At 33.8% G+C, this 26,508-nt stretch overlaps 1 protein-coding gene across 1 annotated transcript in view; it reads right to left on the bottom strand.

The window, feature by feature from the left end:
- The window catches only part of LOC118199009 (beta-hexosaminidase subunit beta-like), a 115,259-nt gene that overhangs the window by 73,905 nt on the left and 14,846 nt on the right, over window positions 1–26,508 (bottom strand). The window contains exons 2-4 of the mRNA XM_085813645.1: window positions 17,852–18,125; window positions 13,554–13,622; window positions 8,352–8,398 (exon numbers count right to left, since the gene is read on the bottom strand). Of these exons, the coding sequence (XP_085669771.1) occupies window positions 8,352–8,398; window positions 13,554–13,622; window positions 17,852–18,125 (390 nt within the window). The remainder of the gene's footprint in view (window positions 1–8,351; window positions 8,399–13,553; window positions 13,623–17,851; window positions 18,126–26,508) is intronic.

The following is a 26,508-nucleotide window of genomic DNA, read 5'->3' as shown; positions in this document are numbered from 1 at the left end:
TAGAGGTCATTTCAGCTACAGGAGGGCATATTTCCTATGAATTTTATTATTATCGTTGTATATGAAGGTACGTACATAAATATCAAACAAAAATTGCTTAGTCCAAACTCAAAAGGACAAAGCACTATTGCTTGAAATTGTTACCACATGCAAGTTTGGAAACAAATAACACTCATGTGTAATTTTTCCACTATGTCACGTGATATAGAGAGCCAGCCACTTCGAATTACGCCTGGATTATGTTTTTATAAGCATGGTAGATTAAAGTAATTAAAAAATGACATTAGGTGAGTATAATGTGATTAACTCTACTGTTGTTTTCCTTTTGAATAGATGAAGATGATAGGTGCATAGAAAATTTGAGCATAAGTATTCACGTGATTCATTTCAGAGCAGAAAAATGCCAGAGGAACCTGATTGAGATGGTGACTAACCTGAAAACATGGTAAATATGCATGTCTAATAACTAATAGTTAATACGTAAGTGCGAATCCATGAAACATAGAACCGACAGCCTCTCTGCCAGCACAGGATACACAAAAGGCACTTCGAAAACTAGTTTCGAGTCTATGCTCGTATCGGTTTTTACACCGGTGTCGATCTTACGCAGTATCCTAAAAATAATAATTTAATAAAATTTTTTCTCTCTGATTATGTACTGCTCTATATAATCCTTGGCTACAGCATTGCCCTCATTCCTACGCTTTGTCGATGCTACGCTGATATCGACACTACGTACTGTCGATCGTATGCCTGTGACAAATATGCATTAATCCTGCCACTGATATTGCTATCAAAAAATTTCTATTTTATTATGTCGATGGCAAGCCAGTAACTGGTGAAAATCGTATGCCGATGTTAGTCATGTACCATTGTCGATTCTTTACCATATCGATCCTACGCAATGTCGATTATATTTAGTGCAGATTCTACCCAGTATGGCTCATATGAATGTAACCTTCCTGGATTACTATGCAGATCTAGATACAGTTCGTAAACTTTTGTTATTTTGCTAATAAATTCTGTTGAAAGTACATAACTATATGTTTCTTGTTATAGTTACATTAAATTAGTTAAATTCCATTTCTGTTTTGAAGGATACATTTTACTTCATAATAACCCTGTTCAGATAAGTTTCAATAGAAACAGTGGATTGGTTAAGAAACGGAAAAAATCGCGCCTTTCTTACGACGCAAGTTGTTGCAAACAGTTTTTTATCCTAAATGAGACGCAGGATAATGTTTTAAGTGCAGTTGTTGAAGCAGATAATGGTCAAATTTTAAGGCTGCGTTTTCATTCAAAAAATTTAATTTTAATCTTTTTTGTTGCATGCCTTTTCTCAAGCCTTCTAAATCAGAGACAGCGAACTATCATCTGATGTCCCCAGACTTCTTGCCAGGCTTATATTTTCATTTGTTTTGATTACACACAATGCTCTACACCTCTTTGAATGAGTTACATAACATTTTATTCAACAGTATCAGCGTATGTGAAAATAACATAAAATAACATAAATGAGTTATATTTATTGAACAGCCCATACGCACTTAGCATCACATCTCAATCACCTTATTTTAGAAATCATTGATTAAGGTATCTAGGCTGATATGCTACAGCCAGATTCACTAATAATGCTTCGCCATACTTTCTGCTTCCTTATACGAAGTAAAAAGAAAGTATTGTAATTGCGAAAAGTTTCAGGCAACATATTTCAACGAAAATATCCATTTTGACCGCTATCGAATGCAATTTAACGATGTTTTTGCGTGATATCTGTACGTAAGGACAGAATAAAAGACTCTTTTCCTCCAAAAGATTATAAAACTGCTTTAAAATTAATTGTGAAGAGAATTTTTCGTGGCGTCTGTACGAACGTATGTACGTACGTATCTCGCATAACTGAAAAACGAGTAGCCTCAAGAACGTCGAAATTTTGTATATAGGACTGCTAAAACATGTAGATGTGCACCTCGTATTTTGGTTGCAATCAGCCGCACCAAACGTATATAAATATATTTATATATATATCCACTCTGTTACCCGGCTCAGTGATCTCAGTTTCTTTACTCTTATATGTTTGTAAATTGTATATTTTTTGCTTTAAAAGTGATTGAATTATGTTGTTTTTATCTTTCTGTTTAGGTTTTTATGCCTTTCGTAATTCTGGAAGCAATATTTGTACAATTATCAACAATTTAAACGCTGTTTAAGTGCGGTTAAGTTTTAAATAACATGGCGGACATATTTGTTTACATTTGAAACAGCAGAATTATAGATTTGTTGCCAATCTAGAGAGATTAAGCTTCGCAACCCAAAAATAACGCCTTCATTTATTATTGCGAATTAAATCATGCTTAATTCTTTCTGGAATTTTTTTCGAGGAGATAAGTGTTTAAGATTTACTTCGCAATTTTTAATGCAGATATTTTGAGTTTATGTGTATTTTTGCCTTGTCGCGAAGTGAGAACTGAATTAATTGAATGAGAAATACTAAATCGTCTATGAAAAACTGTTTCTTTTCTGTTTTGTTTTCTTAATTTCTTTCATACATCGTTTTAGCTTTATTATAGTATTTGAATAGAACCTGTGGCAACGATAATTCTTCAAATGATACAAATTTTGTGCATTCAGAGTGTCGTTATAGTAAACAAATACAGTGAATTTTAAAGAGTGCATTTATTATATTGTGGTTTATTCGCTGTCGACGAAGTAGATTTAATTCAATCCAATCAATTTAAATGAAATTGAAGAAAAAAATGCGTATAATTTAATATTCCGTACAAGGATGTCATGTGGTGTACACATCAGATTTTTTTATTTCCAATTAATGTTCACATTCCAACAAATTTGAAGTCTGTTTAGTTCAAAAAAAGTTAAGATATATTGGAAAAAACTGATGGTTTTACGTTAAGAGGAATATCCTCCATATTTGCTTGCACAAGTATTATAAACTATCTTTAGTGCAGAAGAATTATAGTTTCAGGTAGCAACGATGAAAATCCTACGAAATTTCTGTTTAGTTTAATCTCCAGGGTGTCCGAAAAGCCTTTCCCTGATTTCATAAATTGATAACTCGGCTAGAAGTAAGATACAAATATGAAACTTGTGTCGAATTGTTTACAAACTATCAAAGTTTTTTTCTGTTTTAGGTTCGCAATACGTAAGTAGTGGATGAGGTGCAGTGCCCAAGAAGTCATGTTAACAATTAGGAGAAGGCACAATGTGTCCTGTGGTACCATGAGACACGATCATCAACCACAGTGCAGAGACACTTCCAGATAACGTTTGGAAGGAATCCACCTGATGTCAAGAGCATTAAAGCCTTGTATGAGAAGTTCAAGAACACAGGATCGGTTGCTGATCTTCCGAGGTCTGGTCGACCAAGAACCTCAACAGACAGGGTGGAAGCTGTGAGACAGTCTTTTCTGCGAAGTCCGAAGAAATCGGTGCGCAGGGCCTCACGTGAATTACAGATACCAAAAAGCTTCTCTGAGGCTACCATCACATCTGCAGTGTATCTGGACATGTTGCAACTATATGCTGTTCCTCAGCTGCTTCAGTATCACCCCGATGTCTTGTTTTAGCAAGACGGTGCACCGCCTCATTGGGGTTTGGACGTCCGTGCCTATCTCGATATGACCTTTCCTGGGCAATGGATTGGTCGTGATGGGCCAACGGTTTGGCTTCCACGCTCTCCTGACATAACCCCATTAGACTTCTTTTTATGGGGTTATGTCAAGGACTAGGTCTACCGAACGGTGTCTTGGCAAATGCGGCCAACAGCAGGAGACTGACGTTAATTACGGAAGGGGAAAGTAAACGGCTGTGTCGAGGATCATAAGGGGAGATATATTTAAAAAAAAATGTTTTTAGGTCTCATTCAGTATCAGTATATCAGTATATCATTAACGTAATTAATGAAAGCCATTTGAAACCAAAATAGGATTTGCATTAGTAAATTATAGTTAAGAATAATGGCCCCCATTGTTCTGATTATTACTGGAATAATTTAAAGATTAAATCCGATAGTATCTTAAGATGTTTTTGCAGTTGGAAAAACAAGAATATAATTCATTTTGATTCACCTTTCTTTTCTTTATGAATGACGAATATCTGTTTGCCATACACGTGATCAAATAAGGAATAAGTGTTTAATCCGTAAGATTATAAGCATTGATTAACAGTGTAATTATATTATAAGTTATTATAATTATAAGTTTTTTTTTTTTTTTTTTGGTTTTGCAGCTGAAGATGGTGGTGTTCGGTAAAACCATCGAAACTAGTCCTGTGAAAATTTTGTAAATATAACGCTGATTTTTGTTGTTTGACTTCTGAATTGATTAACATTTTCTATAACTACTTCTAATTGAGGCTTTCTAAGAGCAACCCCCTTAATTTTGACTCGCAGCTTTTAATTTTAGACTAAAATATGAGCATAGAATCTACCTATAAACAATGGGAATTTTTTTAAACACTGTGGGATGAGAGTGCCTAGTAATAATAGTTTTAGCGTCGCTAAGAATCATTTTCTGGATTCTCATATTGATTTTTTTCCAAGAAATATTAAAAGCTGCAATTGACGAGTATGAGCAATGCATAATACATACATATATCACGTAAGCATACCATAAAGAAAAATGAACCCTGACAAAAGCTGATCGACTGCTATTGAACTCTAAAGAGGGGTTTATCAGAGGGAAAATGGCAATTAAAATCAATTAAAATTCCATTTAATTGATTTTAATTATTTATTTACTGTATCGATTTATTACTTATTGTAATGGATTGGAATATTTGAATATGAATTAGCTGAATACTTAAGAAAAATATTATGACTGCGAGAATCGAAAAAAAAAAAAAAAAAAAAAAAAAACATATCTTGAATATTTACTTTCTTATAGAATGCAGATGAATTCATTTTTACCCAACGAAAATCAAAATTTAGTAGCTAATTAATCTGTCTTGTATCGAGCACTTTAGTTCAGTGATCCGTATTAACGTGCGCTTTTTTTTAAAAAAATTAAATGCTTCAAGAATAATTAGAAAAGGGCATAATTCTCTTCTTACCCTTAAATTCTTCAATAAAAAAACTGCATTTTCAGCTATAACCAAGTGAAATAATTTTCTAAATATAATTCAGTGTAGAAAAAAAAAATAAGATACATAAAGGGCTAGGAAATGGAATCAGCGTTGCGATTCTCTTTAAGAAATATGGTGAAGCTTAGCAAAAAGTCTACGAAGTGAAGTAATTCCGTAGAAAATATTTTCTCTTTATGATTAAATTGCACTCAATTATACTTTATAAACGACATGTAAATACTATTTAATGTATATGTGTGGATGTGTGTGTGTGTGTGTGTGTGTGTGTGGCTCACTAGCGGCTGAGCTGTAAAATCGTTGAACTCTGGCAGGTCGATCCGGGGTTCGAATCCGGATCGAAGGGGATGGCTGTATTGGCGTTTTCGAGGTTTTCCCCACGTGTAACGTGCATAAGAGTCAGTTTTGCTTAGAAAGTTCTCCACGAGGCACCCTTACCCTTAGGCAAATAACCGTCGAATGCTTTGCTATAATCAAACAAACCAGACCAAACAATAGATATATAAATAAGTAGCTTAAAAAACTGCTATATTTTACGTATACTTATCAAGTAGTATTTCAATATATATAATGATTAAAAGAAAGGAAAAGTCGGATCCTAACTGATTGTATATAATGTAATCCCTATGAAGGCCCTAACAATTCTTTCTCACTTAAAGTCGTAACCGAAAAAGAGAACAAATTAAACTTCAGATACGTATACAATACCTGAATCTAATAAAAAAAATACAAAATATAAAAATAAATTATATATGTACGAAACCTAACTAACTATTTATATTGATATTACGTAAATATACGTATGGTAATGAACATTGTATAATAAAGATATTTTATACCTTGTTCTATATTTGGTTCCATTTATATATACCTATACATAGATATATATAGTTTAAGGATTCCATTTAAGGATTATAGTAGTAGTTAATACTACTACATATAAAACACAAAAGTGCATCAATAATGTATTTTTCAGTATTATTTAACTTCATTCTTAAGAATTTTCTGCAGTCTAGTTTGCGTTATTTTATTCATAAGTCTCAAATAAAAACAACTATTGTTTATATGTCATTAGAAAATTAACCAAAAAGCAGCGACCACAATGTAATTGAGAAACAGTCCTTAGCCGTGAAAAGGTTGAAAGCCATTCGGTTATGACTATTATCTCACATACTCAGCTACTTCGCATACATGGAACATAGCATTCGAAATGAAACACTCAATATTTACTACAAATTCATTCGTGTAACAAATATCTGTCTTTCTACACCTATGGCTTTAAAAAAGATGTTATTTATCTTACAGTTTATCATTAAGTAATACATTTTCATTGTACAAAATTGCATTCATTCGAAGAATTCAATTTGTATTTTCCTCTGTATAAAACTGAATGTAGAGAAGTTAGATGTTTAAACGACCCCCAAGACCACGAGCAAGATTATTCCCTACTTTTCAGCCCCCCTGTGAAAAATGGGGTTCTAAATTTACGACCTGACCGCATATGAGGGTATTTCTACCGAACACGTGCACCAGATCTTGAAACCCTGCGGCAACGGATAACCACAGTCGTTGAATCGATTCCTCCAGTGATGTTGGCTAATGTGTGGACGGAAACTGAATATCGCCTAGATGTGCTGCGTGCTACCAAGGGTGCTCATGTGGAAGTTTACTGATGTGTGAAAAAAATTTAATAGTTTGTAAACAATTAGACACCAGTTTCATATTTGTATCTTACTTCTAGCTTGAGTTATCAATTTATGTAATCAGGGAAAGACTTTTCGGACACCCTAATTTTTTAAACAGACTACTCATTTTCTCAAATATGACTACTACCTTGAAGTAATCCGTGTTTATAGTAGCAGGACTCAGTTCCGAATATTTAATTGTCAGACATATGGAATTAATACGCTTCATAAACTAGCTCTCGTATATGTAGAGAAGTTAGCTACTTCTACTACTTTCCTCAGTCCAAATAAAAGATAAATTTCTAAAGAGATCAAAATAGATTTGACAGTTATGCTGAATTGAACAAGAAAAATTGCAGAGTGACAGAGCAATGTCGCCAAGTGAAGGATTAAATCGCCAAATAATCAAATAGCTTGGTTTCGATTTCAGTCAAGCTTTTACAATTAGGTAAAGAAAGAAGAATTTGACGTAAATTTTTAGTAACACTAGTCCATCTTCTTCAGGAGCAAAAAATATTCTTTGAAAACATCTATGCCAAAGTAAGGCGTCTTTTTTTCCTAATTTTATATTTTACATTGACAAGTTTTCTTTGAATGAGGGATGCCGTCCGAATATTAAGATTAAAGGTACAGCTCTTGTTAAATAATTTCTAGAAACGTTACGAACCGCTCATAAACTTTTGTATTTTTCTAATGAAAACTCAGCCCACCAGCGGCCGAGCGGTAAAGTCGCTGAACACTGGTAGTTCGGTCCGAGGTTCGAATCCCGCGAACGGGCTGGCTGCATGGGCGTTTTCGTGGTTTTTCCCGTGTGTAACGTGTATACGAGCCAGTTTCCCTTAGAAAGTCCTCCACGAAGGCATCCCTCCTCTTAGGCAGATAGCCCTAGTGTGCTTTGCAATAATTAAATACACCACACCTAATGAAAACTCATTTGAAAGTACCTGTTTATAGGTTTCTTGTTATTGTTACATTAAATTTGTTAAATTCTGCTGCTGTTTTGAAAGATATTTTTTCTCATCGTTCAATTTCATCATTCAGTTAAAGTTATCAAAATAGTCGCGGATAAACATGATCATATTAAGCGGTGCTTATTGTATCTCAAATAAAATCCTTACAGAAGGTGACAACTGCATACATATGTTGAACACACGTAGCCAATGACACTCGAAATCCTTGAGTAACGCAGATGGTTTCCCAGACGTAACTTAGATAAGAATTATTTTATTTAAGCAGCAACACACCCTGTTACAACTCTAGTTACTGCTTTTTGTTTATTAGTCACCTATAAAGCAGTATATCTATTCTTTCGAAAGACTTATGTGATGCTTTAATTTATTTTTCCCTGATGAGTTCTGAATTGGACTTTCAGGTAAAGGAAGATTAATTTATATTTCTATATTTTTATTGGCTTATATATTTTTCCCTTTTTCGTTTTCATTTTTAGTTTTAGATTTTGTACTAGGAATTCTTATTTTAATTTTGATCAATTTTAGATATTGTGTTAAACCTCTTTTTAAGTTTCGAAGTATCACTAAATAATAAAGAAAAAAAGTAAAGTGTTCTTACAATGCCGCGTTTGTCTTGATACACTAACTGGCTAAAGGTTTCCAGACCTGCAAAAATAATTATTAATAAATAAGAAGAAATGTTCTATAGAAGTTTAGAGGTTATTGCTTAGATTAGAAACACAAAATACTACAAAACACTGAAAATGTTTCAAGTACATATGTGGGCATATTCATACAGTTAAAATTTTCAAATACTCGTATTAAAGATATATACTGTTTTGTTTATCTGACATTTTAAGACTGATTTAATAAAGATTTACTACACAATAAACATCGCTCAAAATTTGGGAGCGCTGAACCCTTTTGTACAGAGTGTATTAAAAATTGAGCATCAAATAAAGAGTGAGCCATCTAACTTTTGGAATTTGTATCGGTTAATGTGTGATATTGCGCGGCCCCAACCTACACGCAACAATAGTAGTGACTGCTATGAACTGGAAAGTACACAAAACTCTTAGGAAGGGGTTTAACTCCCTTTTTATTCTACTTTAGAAGTTACAGATGCGTGCACTTGACGCTCACAAACTACGCCGACCCGGCGGTAAAATAAAAATAAGAAACTAAAAAAAATGAATAATAACAAGTTACTACCTACGAGGCTCTCTAAACGTAACTAACCTAACCGCGTTCTAAGATACAGCTGATATTTCAGCAAACTTTTCTGAATATTAAGTTGAAAGATTCAACTATCTGTCGAGGCAAGCACACAGGCCGAAACGCGCGGTTCTTCAATTTCTACCTAGCCACCCTCACGCTCGTGAAGCAAGAAAGCACACTTACGAACTCGTTTCCCTTCTATTTAACTCAAATTACTTCTGTTTAAAATTTGAATACTTTGCGCGTTCTACTAAAAATTTACATACTCTGGCATTGGCAATTCCAGGGCAAAGTAAGGCTTAACAGGAAAGATAGTTTAAACTTAAAATAAATGTTAGTTAAAATAAATATAAACCCTACAAATGAATATTTTTTTTAATTATTAGAAAGATTGAACATTTTCATTTAAGAAGGAAACACATCATTCAAATGTCTGCCACAGCTGGCTTGACATTACCCCCATTTGATCAACCCAATTTTTCAGTACATTTTCGATTGTTTGGGGTCCAGTCTCATGAATGGTAACTTCGATTTCTTGTTTCAAGGCCTCAAGCGTCTCCGGGTGGTTAGCATAACACTTATCCTTAAGGGCTCCCCCTCCAAAAAAAAAAAAAAAAAAAAAAAAAAAAAAATCCAACGGGGACAAAACACAGCTCCGAGACGGCCAATTAATATCAGCATTTCGTCTGATTATTCGATTTCCAAAAACAGTGCGCAAACGATCGATGGTTACGTTAGCTGTGTGGTAAGTTGCCTCGTCCTGTTGAAGCCAAATGTCACCCATGTCATCCTCTTCAATTTTTGGAAAGAAAAATTCGTTTAGCATGGCACGATAACGTTCGATAATGACAGTAACGGCGCCTTCTTGATCGTTTCGAAGAAAAATTGCCCAATGATGCCGCCGGACCGAAAGCCACTTTGACCCCGTTGGACTTTTTTTGGGGGGAAACCCTTAAGAATTAGTGTTACGCTAACCACTCAAAGACGACTGATGTCTTGAAATACGAAATAGAAGTTGCCATTCATGAGATTGGAACACAAACAATCGGAAATGTACCGAAAAGTTGGGCTGGTCGGATGGGGTACTGCCAAGCCAGCCGTGGCAGTCATTTGAATGATGCTGTGTTTCATTCTTAAATCAAAATGTCCAATCTATAAGCTCATAATTTTGAAAAAAATATTCATTTTTATTTATTTATTTATTTTTTTTTTATAGCGGGTTTAAATTCCAAAAGTTAGATGACACACCCTATAGAAAGAAAATGTTGAGAAAAAGCACTGTTATTCTATACACATAATGTCTGGATTTTAGGAAAAAAGGAAAATAATTTTAGGAAAAAAATGTTATTCTTGATTAGAAGATCACAATTTTGGCAAATGTCAAGCTAAATCACTTACGAGTAGGGGAGACACCGCTGAAATGGAATAGATAACTATTGACCTTCATTTCTTTTTTTTTTATTTTTTTTAAAATTACACAAAGAATATTTCCGCTAAAAGATGTAGTTCTATTATATAGCTCGTCAGGTGGGCTGGACTACGTCTTAAATAAACTAAATAAATAAACTAAATAGTTGCATTATTTCAATATTTTCGGTTTTCAGCGCTACACATCAGTGCGAAACTTCGCCCTTATTTTCTGCGAATATGAAATAACGATGCGAAAGAAAAACTGACACCAGACTTTTCCTCCTTCTATATTAAATTCCTTCTTTCCGGAGAAGAGCGAACTCTCAATGTGACCTCCTCAACCTCAGGCACGTAACTAACACCCCTTCTGGAAGATCCTATATGTTTTGGCAGAATGCCAGCCAAGGTTGCGTTTGACGAGGTCGACCTATAACAGAGCGATTTTTAGGCAGTTCAAATACGTTTATTGCTTTGATTAAAACTCACAATTTTGATTTAATGCAGAAAATTAATTTTTTTGGAATATCTTAGTTCAGAAGTATTTAGGAAGAAAATAATAATTTTTTAGTATGCTCCTTTCTAGCACTTGACATCACCAATCATTGCTAAGCTAATTTATTTTGACTTATTAAGAAAGAGCAAATTAATAATTATTAAATTAAACCTCTGAAATTTTAATAATATTTTCGAAAATATCGTCTTGAGACGCTCACTAGAAACGTGACGAGATGCTCACTATTACATTTGTCACATAGCGAAACCAAAGGATATTTATAGTCTAATACTGCGTAGAAATATATTTTTTGTTAATTTCTTTACAGAAAGTATTGGGTTAGCAAGAAAGTTTTCTAGATTTGCCCAATTAGATAGCGTTATGTCCGTTTTGTTATTTTTCTGTCAATATAATAGCTGTTTTTTCTATTGAGATTTGGCAGGCGACACTTCTTTTCTGTTATCGGGACAGGATTCAGAAATCAATGTATGTATGCATGTATATATGTACGTACGTATGTGTTTGTACGCATACGCACATATACTCACATACATACATATATTTCTGAATCCAGTACCGGTAACAGAAGGTTGGTTTTGAAACAAATTCCGTGTATTTTTGTTTACAACTATTAGTTTATAATTTTAATATGGGGTGCAAAAATAAACATTTTCGACATATTTTACTTTTTTTCCCATGAAGGCAAGAAAGTGGCTGAGGCTTACAAAGACATACGTGAAGTTTATGGTGTTGATTGCTTAACAGAACCCATGTGTCAGAATTGGTTTAAAAAGTTCGTTCTGGAGGTTTTTTACTTAAAGATGATCGACGTTCTGTAAGATTTTCTAGAGTTGGTGATGAAAAAATTAAAGCCTTAATTGAATCGAATCGTCATATACTTACTGAGAGTCTGCAAAAGGTTTATGTTTCCCACACAACCATTGAAAAATCCCAGATGTCTTGCACTCGTTATAATTGAATGAAATTCCTTTCTCACTAAAAGTCAATATTTTCGATACGCATTTCACACGTAATTCAATCGACTCTTCTCTGAAACGAATTATCACTAATGACGAAAAATGGATCGTCTAAAATAACATTAATCGAAAAAGATTACGGTCCAAAAATGATTAATCAGCACAAATCATACAAAAAGCTAAACTGCATCAGAAAATGATCATGCTCTCAGTTTGGTGGATTACAAAGGTGTTGTGTATTTTGGGTTGTTTCCAAGCAACCATACCATCAACTCAGATGTTTACTAGTCACAACTTGCGAAACTGGACAAAACAATAAAAGAGAAAAAGGCCAGAATCGGCAAATCGCCGGCAAATCGCACAAGAATTGTGTTCCACCATGACAACACATCTTTAGCGAACACATACAAAATTATTGGAACTTGTTCGGGAAGTGATTTGGCATCCCCTATACAGCCCCGACCATGCACCATCGGATTCACTTATTTCGAAGCTTACAAAACTTCTTCTTAAATGGTACAAAATAAAATAGTAAAATAGTAAAAATAAATAAATACTAAAATAAAATGAAATAATAAAAAATTTCAGTACTAACGATGACTTCAAATCGCGCTTGGTTGAGCTTTTGTTGATAAAGACCAGAAGTTCTGAGAGCGCGGTATCATGAAGGTACCAGACAGTTGGCAGTAGATCATCGAACAGAATAGGAGATATCTGAGTGATTAAAATTTATTTTTTGTATAAAAAAGTTGGTTTTTATTTCCCAATGGAAAACCGAAATTACTTTCTTGACAAGCCGATAGTTTGAAACTAAATTTTCAAGAATGGTAGTGAAAACTAAATCCAAGCATCATATTATAAGTGTCAGTTTTTTACAATTATTAAAATCACATGATTGTTTATAACCATTATTTCAAGAAGCTTAATCGGTACTTTTCTGTTTTGCCAGCGCAAACGATAAAGTCGCCAATAATGGTACAACTGATGCCAAACGGAATATCTTCGCTGGTAACCTTTTACGCTTCATTTTCAAAACAAGTCGCAGCCATTTCTTATCAGATTGATTGTTTCTTTCAATACTGGAATAAAATTACATAGAATTTTTACCAGATAGTTCAATTTTATACCCTAAGACCATATGCGGCAATTAAGTCAATTAGGATGTCATCACACCGTCACCCGAAGACAAAAATATAGAAAAGGCAAAATTAAGGGTTAAATTCATCAATTTTAATGAGAATGCACTAGCGAAGTAAAGCACTGCGGTTTTACATAAAGTCTGAATAAGTTATTCGTACGAATTGAAATAATTCTTGCATTTAAACTTGTATTCCAACTTGAGATTTAACTTGAAATTAATGTAGATAATAACTGAGAGAATTAGATTTTTGTAGCGTAGTTTACGTGAGATGAGATCACTTGGGGTCACGTGATACGAACCGGCGAATCAGGATGTTGAACCATGAAAGCATATTAAACTCTTAAATTAATGTCTTTTTACAAATTTATTGGCTTTCTACAAAATTTCAAATCATATTAATATGTTTATGCCTTCAAAATAAAAAAATTCTTAGAACTAAAATTTTTTATGTGTATATTCAATCATTGCTATATTCGAACGCTTATGAAATAGCGAAGTAACACCGGCGATATAAAATAAATAAATAAATAATTAAACAAAGTAGTCTTTAGTATAAAAGAAACTAATTTAAACAAATATTACCTCTCAAAGCTCCCCATACGGTATTCGCGTGTAGGTCTGCTACTCCAGATGCAGGTACGTCGAGTTTATCTGGGGGAGAAAAAAAAAAAAGACTGTTAATATCAGTCGGTACTCAGGAAATGAAATTTAATAGATATTTGTTGGAGGTTTTTGTATGTCTTTTTACTTCTTTAGAAAAGACTGTGTAAGTAGATCAGAAAAATGTGTTTATCAATTACTACTTTATGAGCAAATCGGAAAAAAGGAGTCTATAAATTATTACTTTATGAACAGATAAAAAAAAGAGTTTATAATGTGTTACTTTACAAATAGATAAGAAAAACCAGTTTATAAAGTAGTGCTTTAATATCTTTCTTGCTTTTATATATTTTGTTGGCATTCAACGCCATTAATCCCTTGCATTTAACTAGTAATAAATGCAAGGGAAAATAAAATGGATGAAATGAATAAATGCAAAAATGCAAATATAAATTGAATACACTGAATAAAAATAAATTAACCAAAGGAATACAGTTTAGAAATTAACTAGTCCTCAAAGAGAAAAGCTATACCTGATAATTGAACGGCAGAATTATCCGAATATTTTTAAAATTTTCAGAACCTAGTCCTAAAAAGCTAGGGAAGAAAAATACGCGAAGAAATACAGTATTAAAGGAAAATGATACGAAAAATATAGAGGATATATAAGACTAGAAAGCCCGGCGGTCATACGAAATGACCGCTGTTCTAGATATTGTGAATTGCAATTAAAATGATTTGTGCAAAGGTGTCAGCTAATTCAAACTGATTTACTCAGGGCAGGCGGCAAGGATGCCCCTTTGCTTACTGCCCCACGGGGTTTGCCCTTTCCACTTGCTTAATTGCTTAAAGTAGAGTGTAATGAAGGAAACCACTGACGGTACATTTCTTAAGAGCCACCGCTAGCTCAATAAATAAAGGTGATTTAAATAATAAAATGTTAATTCACATGTCAAAGATCTCTTTGTACACAATATTTATTATGTAGATCTTTCCATCATTTTAAGCTCGCCTTGCAGAGTACCATCAATTATTTTTAATTTTTTGTCCGTTCTTTCACGAACGCTTGAACAGGCTACATAAAGTTGACCGTGTCCAAATGCAGGCTCAGGTAAACAAATGCCAACACGCTTAAACGTTTGTCCCTGAGACTTATTGATGGTCATAGCAAAGGCAGGTTTTACAGGAAATTGTCTACGTCTCAATTGAAACAGGAACCCAGCGCCGTGGCAACTTCACCCCATTGGCTAGTACAATTACGCAAGCAACCAATAAACTATCGGCGACAAACAGAAACTTAAGGCGCATATATATATGGGGTGAAGTAACATCATCTCCTCCGAAAGGACTGGCTCCCGGGCTTAGCGAAGCACACCGTTGGATTCCGCAGATGGACCATTCGCGTCGTCGTGAGACTTTAATTAGCCGAGATAGTAAATAAAAACTAATTTCCCCTACGTTTTCCCTACATTTTTCATTTTCTTTCGTTGGTTTTACCTATTAGAGTGATTCGGCTACTTGCCAAATTCTTTTTTTCTCGAATATCTACGGAACGAAGCCGAGTTGAAATTCGAGACGCGTATCCTCGGATTCCAAAAAATTCTCCAATCCATCGATACCGTTCTCATTCGTACGACTTTAATCGGCCGAGATATTAATTAAAAACTGCGGAAACGTTAATTTGCGCGCTCATTTTTCTAAGTGGCAACAATAAACTATCGGCGACACACAGTTTAGCCGCTTATATATATATAAAGATATGTTGTGTGTCTAACAGTGTAATGAATATTGATTTTAAAAGTTCGCAATTTGACATTCATGAGTTTTCCTTTTGCCATCGATTCTTTTAATGGCGGTACAGACTATTAAAATCAGAAATTACTAAAATGCTTTTAAGTTACAAATTTTTTTGGAAATGCATATGCTTAAACAAAATATCTACGCTTATTGTTATATGGTTTGACAGATATGTCTTTTTAGGTAAAAATATGACTGATTTGCAGCATGATGCTGAAAACCTTTTGATTTTAGAGATTAAAATAATAATTATATTTTAATTCACTTGCTCTTAGGGTTAAATTTTCTTAAAGCCTTTTCGTATTATACGTGTGTATAGAGAATAAAATGTGATTTATCATTTTGTTGTCTCATTCAGGAGCTTTCATTCACACGATTTCCTTCATTAATTATAATAAGAATAGTTCCATCTTCCTCAGAATCTAAGTTATTAAAATATGAGAACAAGGAAACTGAAAATGGACTTTTAAAACCATTTTTATATTCTTTTATCGCAGTTTCGTATACTATCATATGAATTTGACATTTTGGTGCAAGAATAGAATGAAAGATAGATGGCATTAAAATTTCTTTAGTTAAAATATGTTTAGAACAAAATTATTATGTTTTCTTTATTAGAATATTTGTCTTTGATCAGAATGTGAAAAGTTTTAATATTCTTCTAAAAAAACTTTGCAACTTACGTACTATCCCGTAGACCGGCCAAGTAGCACGACTTGGCGCCAATTATGGATGACCTCTTCTTTCAGAATTCCGTTGTAACGATTAGCAAATGGCGACGTTACCGAAATTTCCATCGATGATCGACGGGATAATATTCAAGTATCAAAACTTCTTTCAAAATGTGCGTTTATGAGTATCAAATATGTTTTGAGAATTATTCATTATTTAGAAACAATCACAGTCACATTTAGGTGATCATCTGTCCAATCCATAAGCTTATTGTTCTCAGAGAATGACGAGCTGTTTCAAGATAATATCGGTCATATGTTGAGTAGGTGAAATTCAATGAGCATAACAATGGGTTACAGACTGAAATGTGGTGTAAAGAGCGCAAAGAAAACATCGTCGTACAAAACAATGCGGCAGAAAAGAAGACGAGGTGTGTCTCTGTGTGTGTGATTATGGCAAAGCCTCGAGGGGCTATCTGCCTAAAGGATGGGATGCCTTCGTGGAGGACTTTTTAAGGGAAACTGGGTCGTATACAAAATTTAAACGTAATTGTCATTAAACGTATCTTGGGGGGGATCTGAAAGCTTTCAGATTTTATATGACGTCTAAATGAGCGTTATTTAATATTTTGTGTGTTACCTTTAACTATGATGTTCTTGGCACTTAAACCATGAAATTCATTTCCACAGATCAAATCACAAAATATTTGAAAAGAGAATATCTTTAGAATTTGAGATACAGTCTCACGCGCTGGAGATAAAAATGTTCCTATAGTGTTTTCATTACTCGCTTTGAGATCCTTGAGTCTGTTAATCAAAAATTTGTTGAAGTGTTACAAAATATGAAATAGATAATAAAACCAATTCCAAATTCCTGGGCAGACAAAAAAATCTCTACACTTTAGTTCGTTAGCGGAGCTTCTAATCTCTCTCACCGAGTCACAATGTAGAAACACACTGCTGTTATGCTTGCCCAGGCTCAGTACCTCAATGAGTCTGGTTGCCATCTAGAGGTATGGAATACTGTATAGGGTTCATTACAGAAGGTAGGTGAAAGAGCAGGGAAACTTGGTGCTACTAGTGGGAAGCGGGTATATATGTCTCTCGTTCTTCACATTAAAGGAAACTCCTCCTTTAGTGGCCTAAAGATGCCCAGATGCCCTATCAGGAGATAGCTGAAAAATTGCAATTACGTTTACACTGCTAAGCAAAGTCTGCAGAAGTGCTGTTGGTAAGCACAGGATATACAGTTGATGACACAGGTTCTGCTGCTTACATGACAAAACTATATGCACATTACATAACACATATAACATTAATTAACATGTATTAAGTATACATAAATATACTTCATTACACACTATTGATACAAGCATACTAATAGATGAGGTTTTGCCCATAGGCTTCACGGGTAAATTTGCTATGCTCAGTCACTAGTGAGGCCAACTCAGTGAGCTTGAATTAATGAGGCTGGCAAAGAAAATCCACAGGTCCGCGTCTTAGCTGTTCTTCGGGACGGATCTGGATAAAAGTGGATGGTCACCTATTAGGTAATCAAAGCCTCGGACAACGACATGAGCTGCTTCTTCCTCTAGGCCATGAAGAATTCGTGGTCTATCAGGAGGATGAATAACAACAACAGTACACTTTTAATATTTATTTAATCATAACATCGTTCCATTCTCAAATCTTACCCTCATTCCCATTACGTTCAAACTGATTAGACTGGAATATTTAATTGATGCCATGCTACTACATCCACTAAAATTACTAATACCAATATCTAGAATTTAAAAAAAAATTCCTGCTTACAGGATTCGTCGTCTCCATGCTTAGGGTAACCGCATTCGTAACCGCTGGCAACGTTCACATGAAGGCCTTGTAATTCTGGAAGTCCTGCTTGCTTATGACCTTTCAAATCAATGACAGCGATTTTCTTGTAACGTCGCAGAGCTTCATCTATAACATCACAATCCGATGCCCCAGATGAAATGTAAAATGACTGTGGATCGATGGTTAGCTGATGATCCGAGCGGTGCCATGATTTCGGCATTGGCCATGGTGATCCAGGTGGAGATCTTTCACCCTAGAAGACAAAATGTCTTAGTCAAATATAACTAAAAATGATGGCATCCCTTTGTTAAAGCGGCCATTGTGATCATCATCAAAATTGGTCAAACCTGTAAATGAGAATTGGATCTATGTGTGCAGATTTTCAAGGATCATCCAAGGTTTATATGGTAGCCACTTTAACAAGGAAGTTCCAAATAAATACTTCATGACGAAACACATACTTCATGAAATATCAATAAGCAGTTCTGGAAGGAAGGTTTAAGTATATGACTAACGAAATCTGACAAGTGAATTCACTGCACTAAGAGTTCTTGACCCGCCAATAATACAGCCCAAGCCATAAGAGGCAAGACGGAAACTCATTAACACAGCTACCTTGGCGCAAACTGGCGATTTTTTACAGATGGAATGGTAAAAATTACTTGTCGGGTGCAAACTGGTAATCGCGCCATTTTCAGAAAGATTCCTAAACTATCCATTTTATCTTAAGTCGGTAAACCTTATCAACATATAAAAAGAAAACATACTTTGGCATCTTAAAATAAAATTTGATTAAATAAGTAAGGATTACATGATTTTAAAAAAAAAACTTCAAATCTTTCTGTAACTGCTTCGCATTATTCTTCTCCCGAAGTACACAAGAGATATATTTTCGCTTAAAAAACATCAGAGCATTGCAGGGAGACTCGGCAAAAGCGGCAACAGAAACCTCTCGGCAACAGCGGCTGTCGAGGAAACTCATTTCCTCGTTATTCCTTGTAGCAAATTTTCAGGTATATTTCACACTCCTGCAGAAATTTTAGTGCAGTAAATTCCACAAGCTCATATTTCAAATTAAATTCAAGGCAAAAAATTCCAAGATTTGTCTATAATAACCACTGGAACATAACAAAAAAGAACGCATAAGAAAATGGCCGCGTTGTTTTACTAAAAGAATTGTTATGCGGATGGCTGCCAGAGTTTGGCACATACTGAAAATCTGGCGACTTGTGTACTTAGGTAGATGCGTTAATACGCAAGTACCAACTGATCTGTGTTAGGCACATACAACCGAACACAAAACGGCAAAGTCGAAGTTTAAGATCGGTTTTTAAGTCGAAGTTTAAGATCGGCACATACATCAAGTTGATTTCAATACCTTTGAAATTTGATTTGGTGATGAAAACTCTTTCTCACACAGATACGTAGAAGCAAATTGAATTATAATTTCCAAAGCACACATGTACAATCCACTATGTTCCGTTTTAACCGATAATGAGCGCAGCGACGTCAAACATGCAGCGAATTTATGGCTGGAAGTACCATAATCATAGTACTTTAAATCTTTCTGTAGTAAAAACTGATAGGTAGGGTTGTAACACTTGGAGTAGGTTTTAACTAACGTTATTATGTGTATTACCATAAGGTTTTAGGTTTGTTCTGATAGGTGAATTATCACCACCAGAATAGCTAACCATTTAAAAAGCAGACACAGAATTAAAACACTTAAATCGTAAGTGTTTAAATTATAATAAACAACATAAACAAACAACATAAGAATAAAACATAAAGTTACCAGTGAATCTGGACCTGGTTTTAACCCAAGGCTTCCTTTCCAAAGCAATAGATACAAATTGAACACTTTCAATCTAATTGAGGCAAAGACTGCATGATTCAGAATTTCCATCACACAGTCGCACCAAACATTATCTAACCATCATCTAATGTATTTTCAGCCAGAAGAGTTTTAAATTCGCGAACAGCCATTTTTTGACAGGCAGGGTAGAAGAAACAGGTCATATAACCTTATAACGTAAAGTTCAACAAAACTGCTTGCCACTGAAAATCTACATAAATTCTAGAATGAGCAAATTTCGAGGCGTAAAGAGGCAAACAAAGGAAAGCATTAAATAACATTTCGTTGATAAAACTTAAATATAAATGTCATAAACTACTTTAATAAACGCGCATAAAGTTGCAGTTGCTTATATAAGGCGGAAGTGTTTAATTATGTGAGCTTCGCTTATCCAAGGCCGGTTGGACAATTCTAAACAAACACAAAAGTAAATATAAAATAGAAGACAAATGGAATATTTATAATGAAGTTTCACAAATGTGAATGCGGAAGTAATTATGAAAATCACATATCAATAAGCAAAACTCACACGTTTATTTTATTCTGACGATAAAAGGAATAAGCAATGTTAAAATGAAAGTAAGGGACGATGAAACCGCAATGTTGATGAAACTCATGAAACTCAACGCAGTTAATGGAATACCACATACGCCTCCTTTTGATGAAATTTTCAGAATAAAGGAAATTGGAGGACATTTTAGTACTGATGTTTACTCTAGCATTCATATTTTTGAAATTACCTCGTATTTCACATTTATATTTTTAAGATATATATATATATATATATATTAACGGTCTTTATTTTTTGGAAAATAATGCTTAATTTAATGAAATAAATTAAATAAACGGGCATATTATCCTTCGTGTACAAAGAAAATTAATTATATTCATGTAAGGTCCTATTAAATAACACCAAAAAGTCTTTCTCCCCTTGAAAGAGTATCGTAAAGGTGATCTCAATCTCAATCTTTCTTTAAATATTGGTTTTAGAAATTTTCCTCCGTAATGTTGTTGTTGTGACTAATCTCCGTTGTCTGATATCAGAGCAAGCCCACGAAATTCATTGTGGCAAAGAGTCAAATGCACCTATCGTTGGCAAAAGCCTTGAGCACCATACAGGTAACAGACCGAGTTTAGATCAGTTCTGCTCTTTTGGAGACAATACCCTGGGGGCACAGATCCGAGGGTTTCATACTTCGTCTTTCCATACCGCTGATCTCTCGAGATTTACAGTGCCTCCATGCCACACAGACACTAGTATACATTTACGAACATCTATGCCTTCTCCGAGATTTGAGCTCGGGTCCTTCGGTACGGCAGTCAGAATCACTAACCACTATCTCGGATGGGCGACGTGTGCTTTCATTTGCGGCTGAACTTCCGTAAACCAAAATTGCAGACAGCGGGAATTTCTGCAATCGCAAACTCGACGTAATCGATAAAATTTAACTTTTTTTTTTTTTTTGAATTCAAAGCCTCGATATTTATTTCAATTTACGGTAGGCGTCGCTTAATGTGACTTTGTCCGTGACTGTTTTGATAACGTTAAAAGATTTTAAAAATATTTTTCGAAATATCAATGAATTAACTAACTAAATATAAATATCAATAGAAAACATATAAATACTTACATTCACAGCATTTGATTTGGATGAAATAGTTGTCTGGAATTCTTATGCAAAAGTTCGTTTTTTGAATTGTTCATAATGTTTCTGGAAATTATTTGACCAATAGCCCTAATTGGCCCTAATTTTGGTCATTATAGGACATGCCTCATATTAGCATTTATAGGAAATTCTCCGAATTTGTCAGCCTTTTCAGAAAGGTTTACCACATGATGTACTCAGATTTGTTTCAGTAAACTAAATGCAGATAACTTTTTCTATCACTGAATTTGCAGCTTGAGGCTTTTCCTCCACATCCATCAAAGCCTTAAATATCTCACAACTGATTTTAGTTGGAGATGTTTTTAATTCCTCATTTCTTTTTGCTTTACCATTTATTAAAAGTTCATCATGCTTAAAACAGTCCTTACTTTCTTTTCTGAGATCGGGTTTCAAGACTTTAATGTTGCCTTAAATCAAGATCAAGATGTCACGAAGAATATTATGGATAAGTTAAAGCGCAATTTTCAACTGTTTTGGTTTCTGGATATAATTAAAATTTTTAGGAGCATGAAGATTGCGATTTCTAACTTCATAAACTAGAATATGATTTCTTGTGTTCTGTGTAATTATAAGTTTGTGCTTTGTTTCCGACCAATAGAAAATCCACAAGGGGAAAATTCACCCTTGTGGGGGGGATTTCGTAGCTTCAGGAGGATGCGTTCAGCCTTTCATTTAGCTATAAAGAATTTATTTTATTTGACGAATATATATTGAAAAACAACTTTTATTCACTTTTAGGTACTTCTTAATATTTTCTGTACTTTTTGTTATTTAATTTTTTAAAACAAGTTAAAATATAATATAAATCTAAGTAAATCTATGTATTTTCCGAGTTTTGGAGAAGAGGGAGGGGAGGGGAATGATCTTCTAGCAATGGTGATAGGGGCGCATGAGGGAAAATATGTTGAGAACCATTGATCTATTCATTAGATACTGAACTGGTTCAGATGTAAATTATACCTCTCAGTTTTTTTGAAATAAATGTTACACTTCGAATTGTTTTTTTGCAGCTTTTTTTAAATGCTTTCAAATGAGATATTTTAAAAACCATTATAGAGAATTCCACAAAATTTGTACATTCAATCAAGTTCCAAAATGAATTTCTTTATTTTACTTTCTTGAAAATAAATATGTCACGCGTCATTTGTAAATAAATTACAAATTTTTTTATTGTTACGCCTGAAATAAGTAACATGTCAAAAGTTCATTAAGTTTCGCATTCCAAATGAAAGTTGTTACTAACTTACGGATTATATTGATCAACTGAATTAAGGTTTTAAAATTCTTCTGATTGTTTTAGAATTTGCGAATGATATAATTTGAAAAAATCATGGTACAAAACTATAACTACTCTTCTACAGCAAAATGTATTTATTCTAATGAAAGGGAGGGGTAATATGAGGAATAATGAAAGGGAGAGGTCAGAATAGGAAAAGTTTACCAAATCACAATTTTCATTTTTTGGGTTGCTCTGAGAAATATATTCCAGTTTCTCTACTTTTCATGGTTTTACTAAGGAATTTTACTTCTGTAACAAGTTGTGGATTTTTTGTTCAACACACATCAATACAGCCAATCTAGTTATATGAGAAAGGCTTCCAAAATATAAACCAGTTTCAACAGGCAAACTAGAACGGGGCTTTACCTTCAGATTTGAAGGTCTCCTGTAATGTTTTAAATTAATTCAGATATGGACTTTTTTACAATCAGAACCAAAAATATTTAATTCCGTAATTGTAAAAAACAGATCCTTCACAGTTTTGATTTAAAATTTGACATAGTTAGCATTCCTACGATTTTGTTTCCAGGCATATTTGACCAAAAATATTATACTAGCTAATTTTTGGAGAGCATTTAACTAAAATTTAGGATAAGAAAAAAAAAAAAAAAAAAGAACAGTATAGTCGGAACAGAACAGTTTAAAGCAGTATAGTCTGTTTATATGATTTCCCTTTTGGGAATTTTTATGCTCAAAATATAATTTTCAAATATTATTGTAGTTCAAACTGAGCAACAAACAGACGAAAAAAATCTGAAAGCTTTCAGATTACGCCCAAAAGGGTGTTTTTTCTATTTAAACATACATACGTTTTGAAAGCATTTCGGCTATAAATATTTAAAAACAGCATATCTTTAGAATTTCCGCTAGACAGTCACGCGCGCTGGAGATAAAAAATGTTTTATTCCGTACATCATGTATTGCCACTGCTCGCTTTGAATGAAATGAGCTTTTTAACAAAAAAATCTTTAAAATTTAAAAAATATGAAATAGAGAATAAAACAATCCGAAATTCAATATTCGGGCTAACTGGCCCTCATATTCGGGTTATGTTATTCAAAATTTGGCGGCTCTAGATATTTTTTTTTTCACAGTGCAAGAAACATACATACATTCACGAAGATTCTTTATTACATAATTTAATTAAATATAATATAGGGCTATAATATTTGGTAGCATGAAATAGAATTAATAGAATGAAATAGAATTCATTTACACTGAACGACGCAAATTCCTTACAGTTTTATAGAGTATGAAATAGATAATAACAAATTCTAAATTCCGAATATGGGCTTCCAGATGCCCAAATTTGAATGGAAAACTACGTTATTCAAAATCTGATGTCTCTAGGTACAGTTTTTTTCAGAGAGAAACATACATCGCCGTTTATAGTGAACCAACGCAAAATGCGAAAGCGAAATTAATAGCCCTTCTGGGCAATTTATCTCTAAAACTTCTATGCTATATTAGTTTTTTTTTTTAAATTTAAATAGCTTGTTTAACAAATACCAGTAGCATGTTTTTTAATGTACGCTTAACAGTTGCATCATTCATGACAGAATATTTACCGTTACGCATGAGAACTTAACCAGAGCACAAGAATAGAAAGGAAGTTTTTTTTTTTTTTTTTTTTTTTTTTTTTTTGTTCGTTAAAGGCTTGGCACATTCTGTCTTTCATCTACACACAAACGGAAAAATGAATCTGTTTCGAATGAGGTCGGATAAGAATTGTTTATTTCCAGTTCGAACCTGTTCAAATTTCCATACTCTATTTCTGGCTGATCGCTTTGATTTCAGGGCCAGTTGGTAATTATAAGAACTACATTCTACTTCAAGTTCAGCCATTGTCTTCAAATGTGAAAGAAGGATTAAGAAATGTCAACGCATTGTGGCTTGGAAATGAGACTGGAGCTACAGGGTACGGATTTAAAGGATTATGATGAGAAATAAGCTGATTAATTTTAATGCAAAGGCATTAAATCTGTATCCAGTAAAAATAAAACTAAAGAAGCATTATGTTGAGCGTAGTAAAATGAAGCTTATTTAAAGTGTTACGAATATTATTTAATGTAACAGGAAAAATAAGATTACAGGGCGAGTCTAATTAACACTGAGTAATTGGCTTACAACTAAAGAACATTAATTTTTGTCGCTGTTGTGGTAAATTTTGATCTATGGTCATTTTCGTAGATGACGAGTTGAGTGACAAAGATTCTCTTGGTGGTGAAAAACTTATGGCGTCCGTGACGAACATCTTGGATTTATTTATATTTTCGGAGATGATTAGTGTTAGTCTACCGGAAATTTAGGCTTGGATGGATGAGGAGTTTCCATTCTGATCGCACTCTGCCAAGATGAAGACGAAATAGTCTGACATGTACTGGGAAAGGAGAAGAGGAGAATGAAAATGAAGACTACATGCAGGGCAATAACGTTACGTGGAAAGAAACTGATGAAGAATGAAAAAGCATTCTTAAGATTTCCCTAGAAATATTCCTCTATGTTCGTATATGATAGTATGAGGTTTCATTGCATACACATTGAATTTTAAAAATTAGGGTTGGCAATATTGTAAGAAGGCGGACATTCGAAGTTATAAGCTATCATACAAAGATATTCGTGACTTTCGTATGATGATAAATATGGTAATTTTAAAATATTGTTTAATGCTGCTTGTTTACTGGCCGTTAATTAAATGGCACCGAAATACGAATGATTGTTTCGTTTTTGATAGTTCTTTAAGAAATTCAACTACTTCCATTTCATACAAATTAAATTGTAAACATATGATAATTAAATATCCAAACATAAACATCTAAGAAAAAGAAACAATCTGAAAGTTTTTAGATTTTATATTACGCGCAAACAGGCAATTGTTTCATATATATATATACATAAAAGTTTCGAGAGTATTTAGGCTAATGTCCCTCTGCGATAAAAATATTTACAAACAGCATATATTTAGAATTTCCGAAAGACAGTCTCGCGCGCTGAAGATAAAAATATTTTATTCGGTAGAGTGTTGCCACTGCTAGCTCCTAAATCGTTCAGTTCGTTAATCAAGAATTCATTAAAGTTTGACAAAATATGAAATTTAAAATTCTTGCTTCCAGGGGCACGTATTCGGGTGGAGGACTACATTATTAAAAATTCGATCCCTTTAGGTACCGTTGTTATTGCGAGAAGCATATATTCATGCAATTCTTTACATGTATGCCGTTTCGAGACTAATAGCCCTTCCGGGCAAACGCCCCTTTGGGCTAGTAATCAGATGCATAGTTCAATTTACAATAAGTGTTAGAGAAGTTACAGGTCAGCTATATTCTAACTACTGTAGTCGAAGGAAGACAGTGCGAAAAGTGTGCTGCCAACGCAGGTCAATGAATAGCTGTAAATTAATTACGAGAGGCATGAAAGGAAACACCGTTTTTCCAAAATATGAAATCGATTTATGCGTTTTAGCTTTAAATAATCTGTACCTTTCCCATATTACTTATTTAATTATGGCTGATTGATTGGCCGATTGATTATGACTTATTTAATTATGGCTGATTGTCTGTTCCAGTTTCTATAGATATCATATCAAAACATAAGAGTAAGTTAATTATGGGAATATACATTCAGTTATCCGAAATCAGCGCGGTTTCTTTACTGCCGGTTGAAAGAGATTCTATATATCGAATATTTAAGGGTTAAAACTGCTGTGTTGTTTCTGCAAACAGGTATGCATGCAAAATTTCAAGTAAATAGTTTTAGTAGAGTTGAATCAAAAGTCGACTTCGAAGTTTCCATAAACAAAAAGACAGACAAATAGGAAAATCAATATCAATAAAAT

The sequence above is a fragment of the Stegodyphus dumicola genome, chromosome 3 (assembly GCF_044657685.1).
Source record: "Stegodyphus dumicola isolate Sdum_Otavi_A_Nest chromosome 3, ASM4465768v1".
NCBI lineage: Eukaryota > Metazoa > Arthropoda > Arachnida > Araneae > Eresidae > Stegodyphus > Stegodyphus dumicola.
This window is presented reverse-complemented; position numbering and strand designations above follow the sequence as displayed.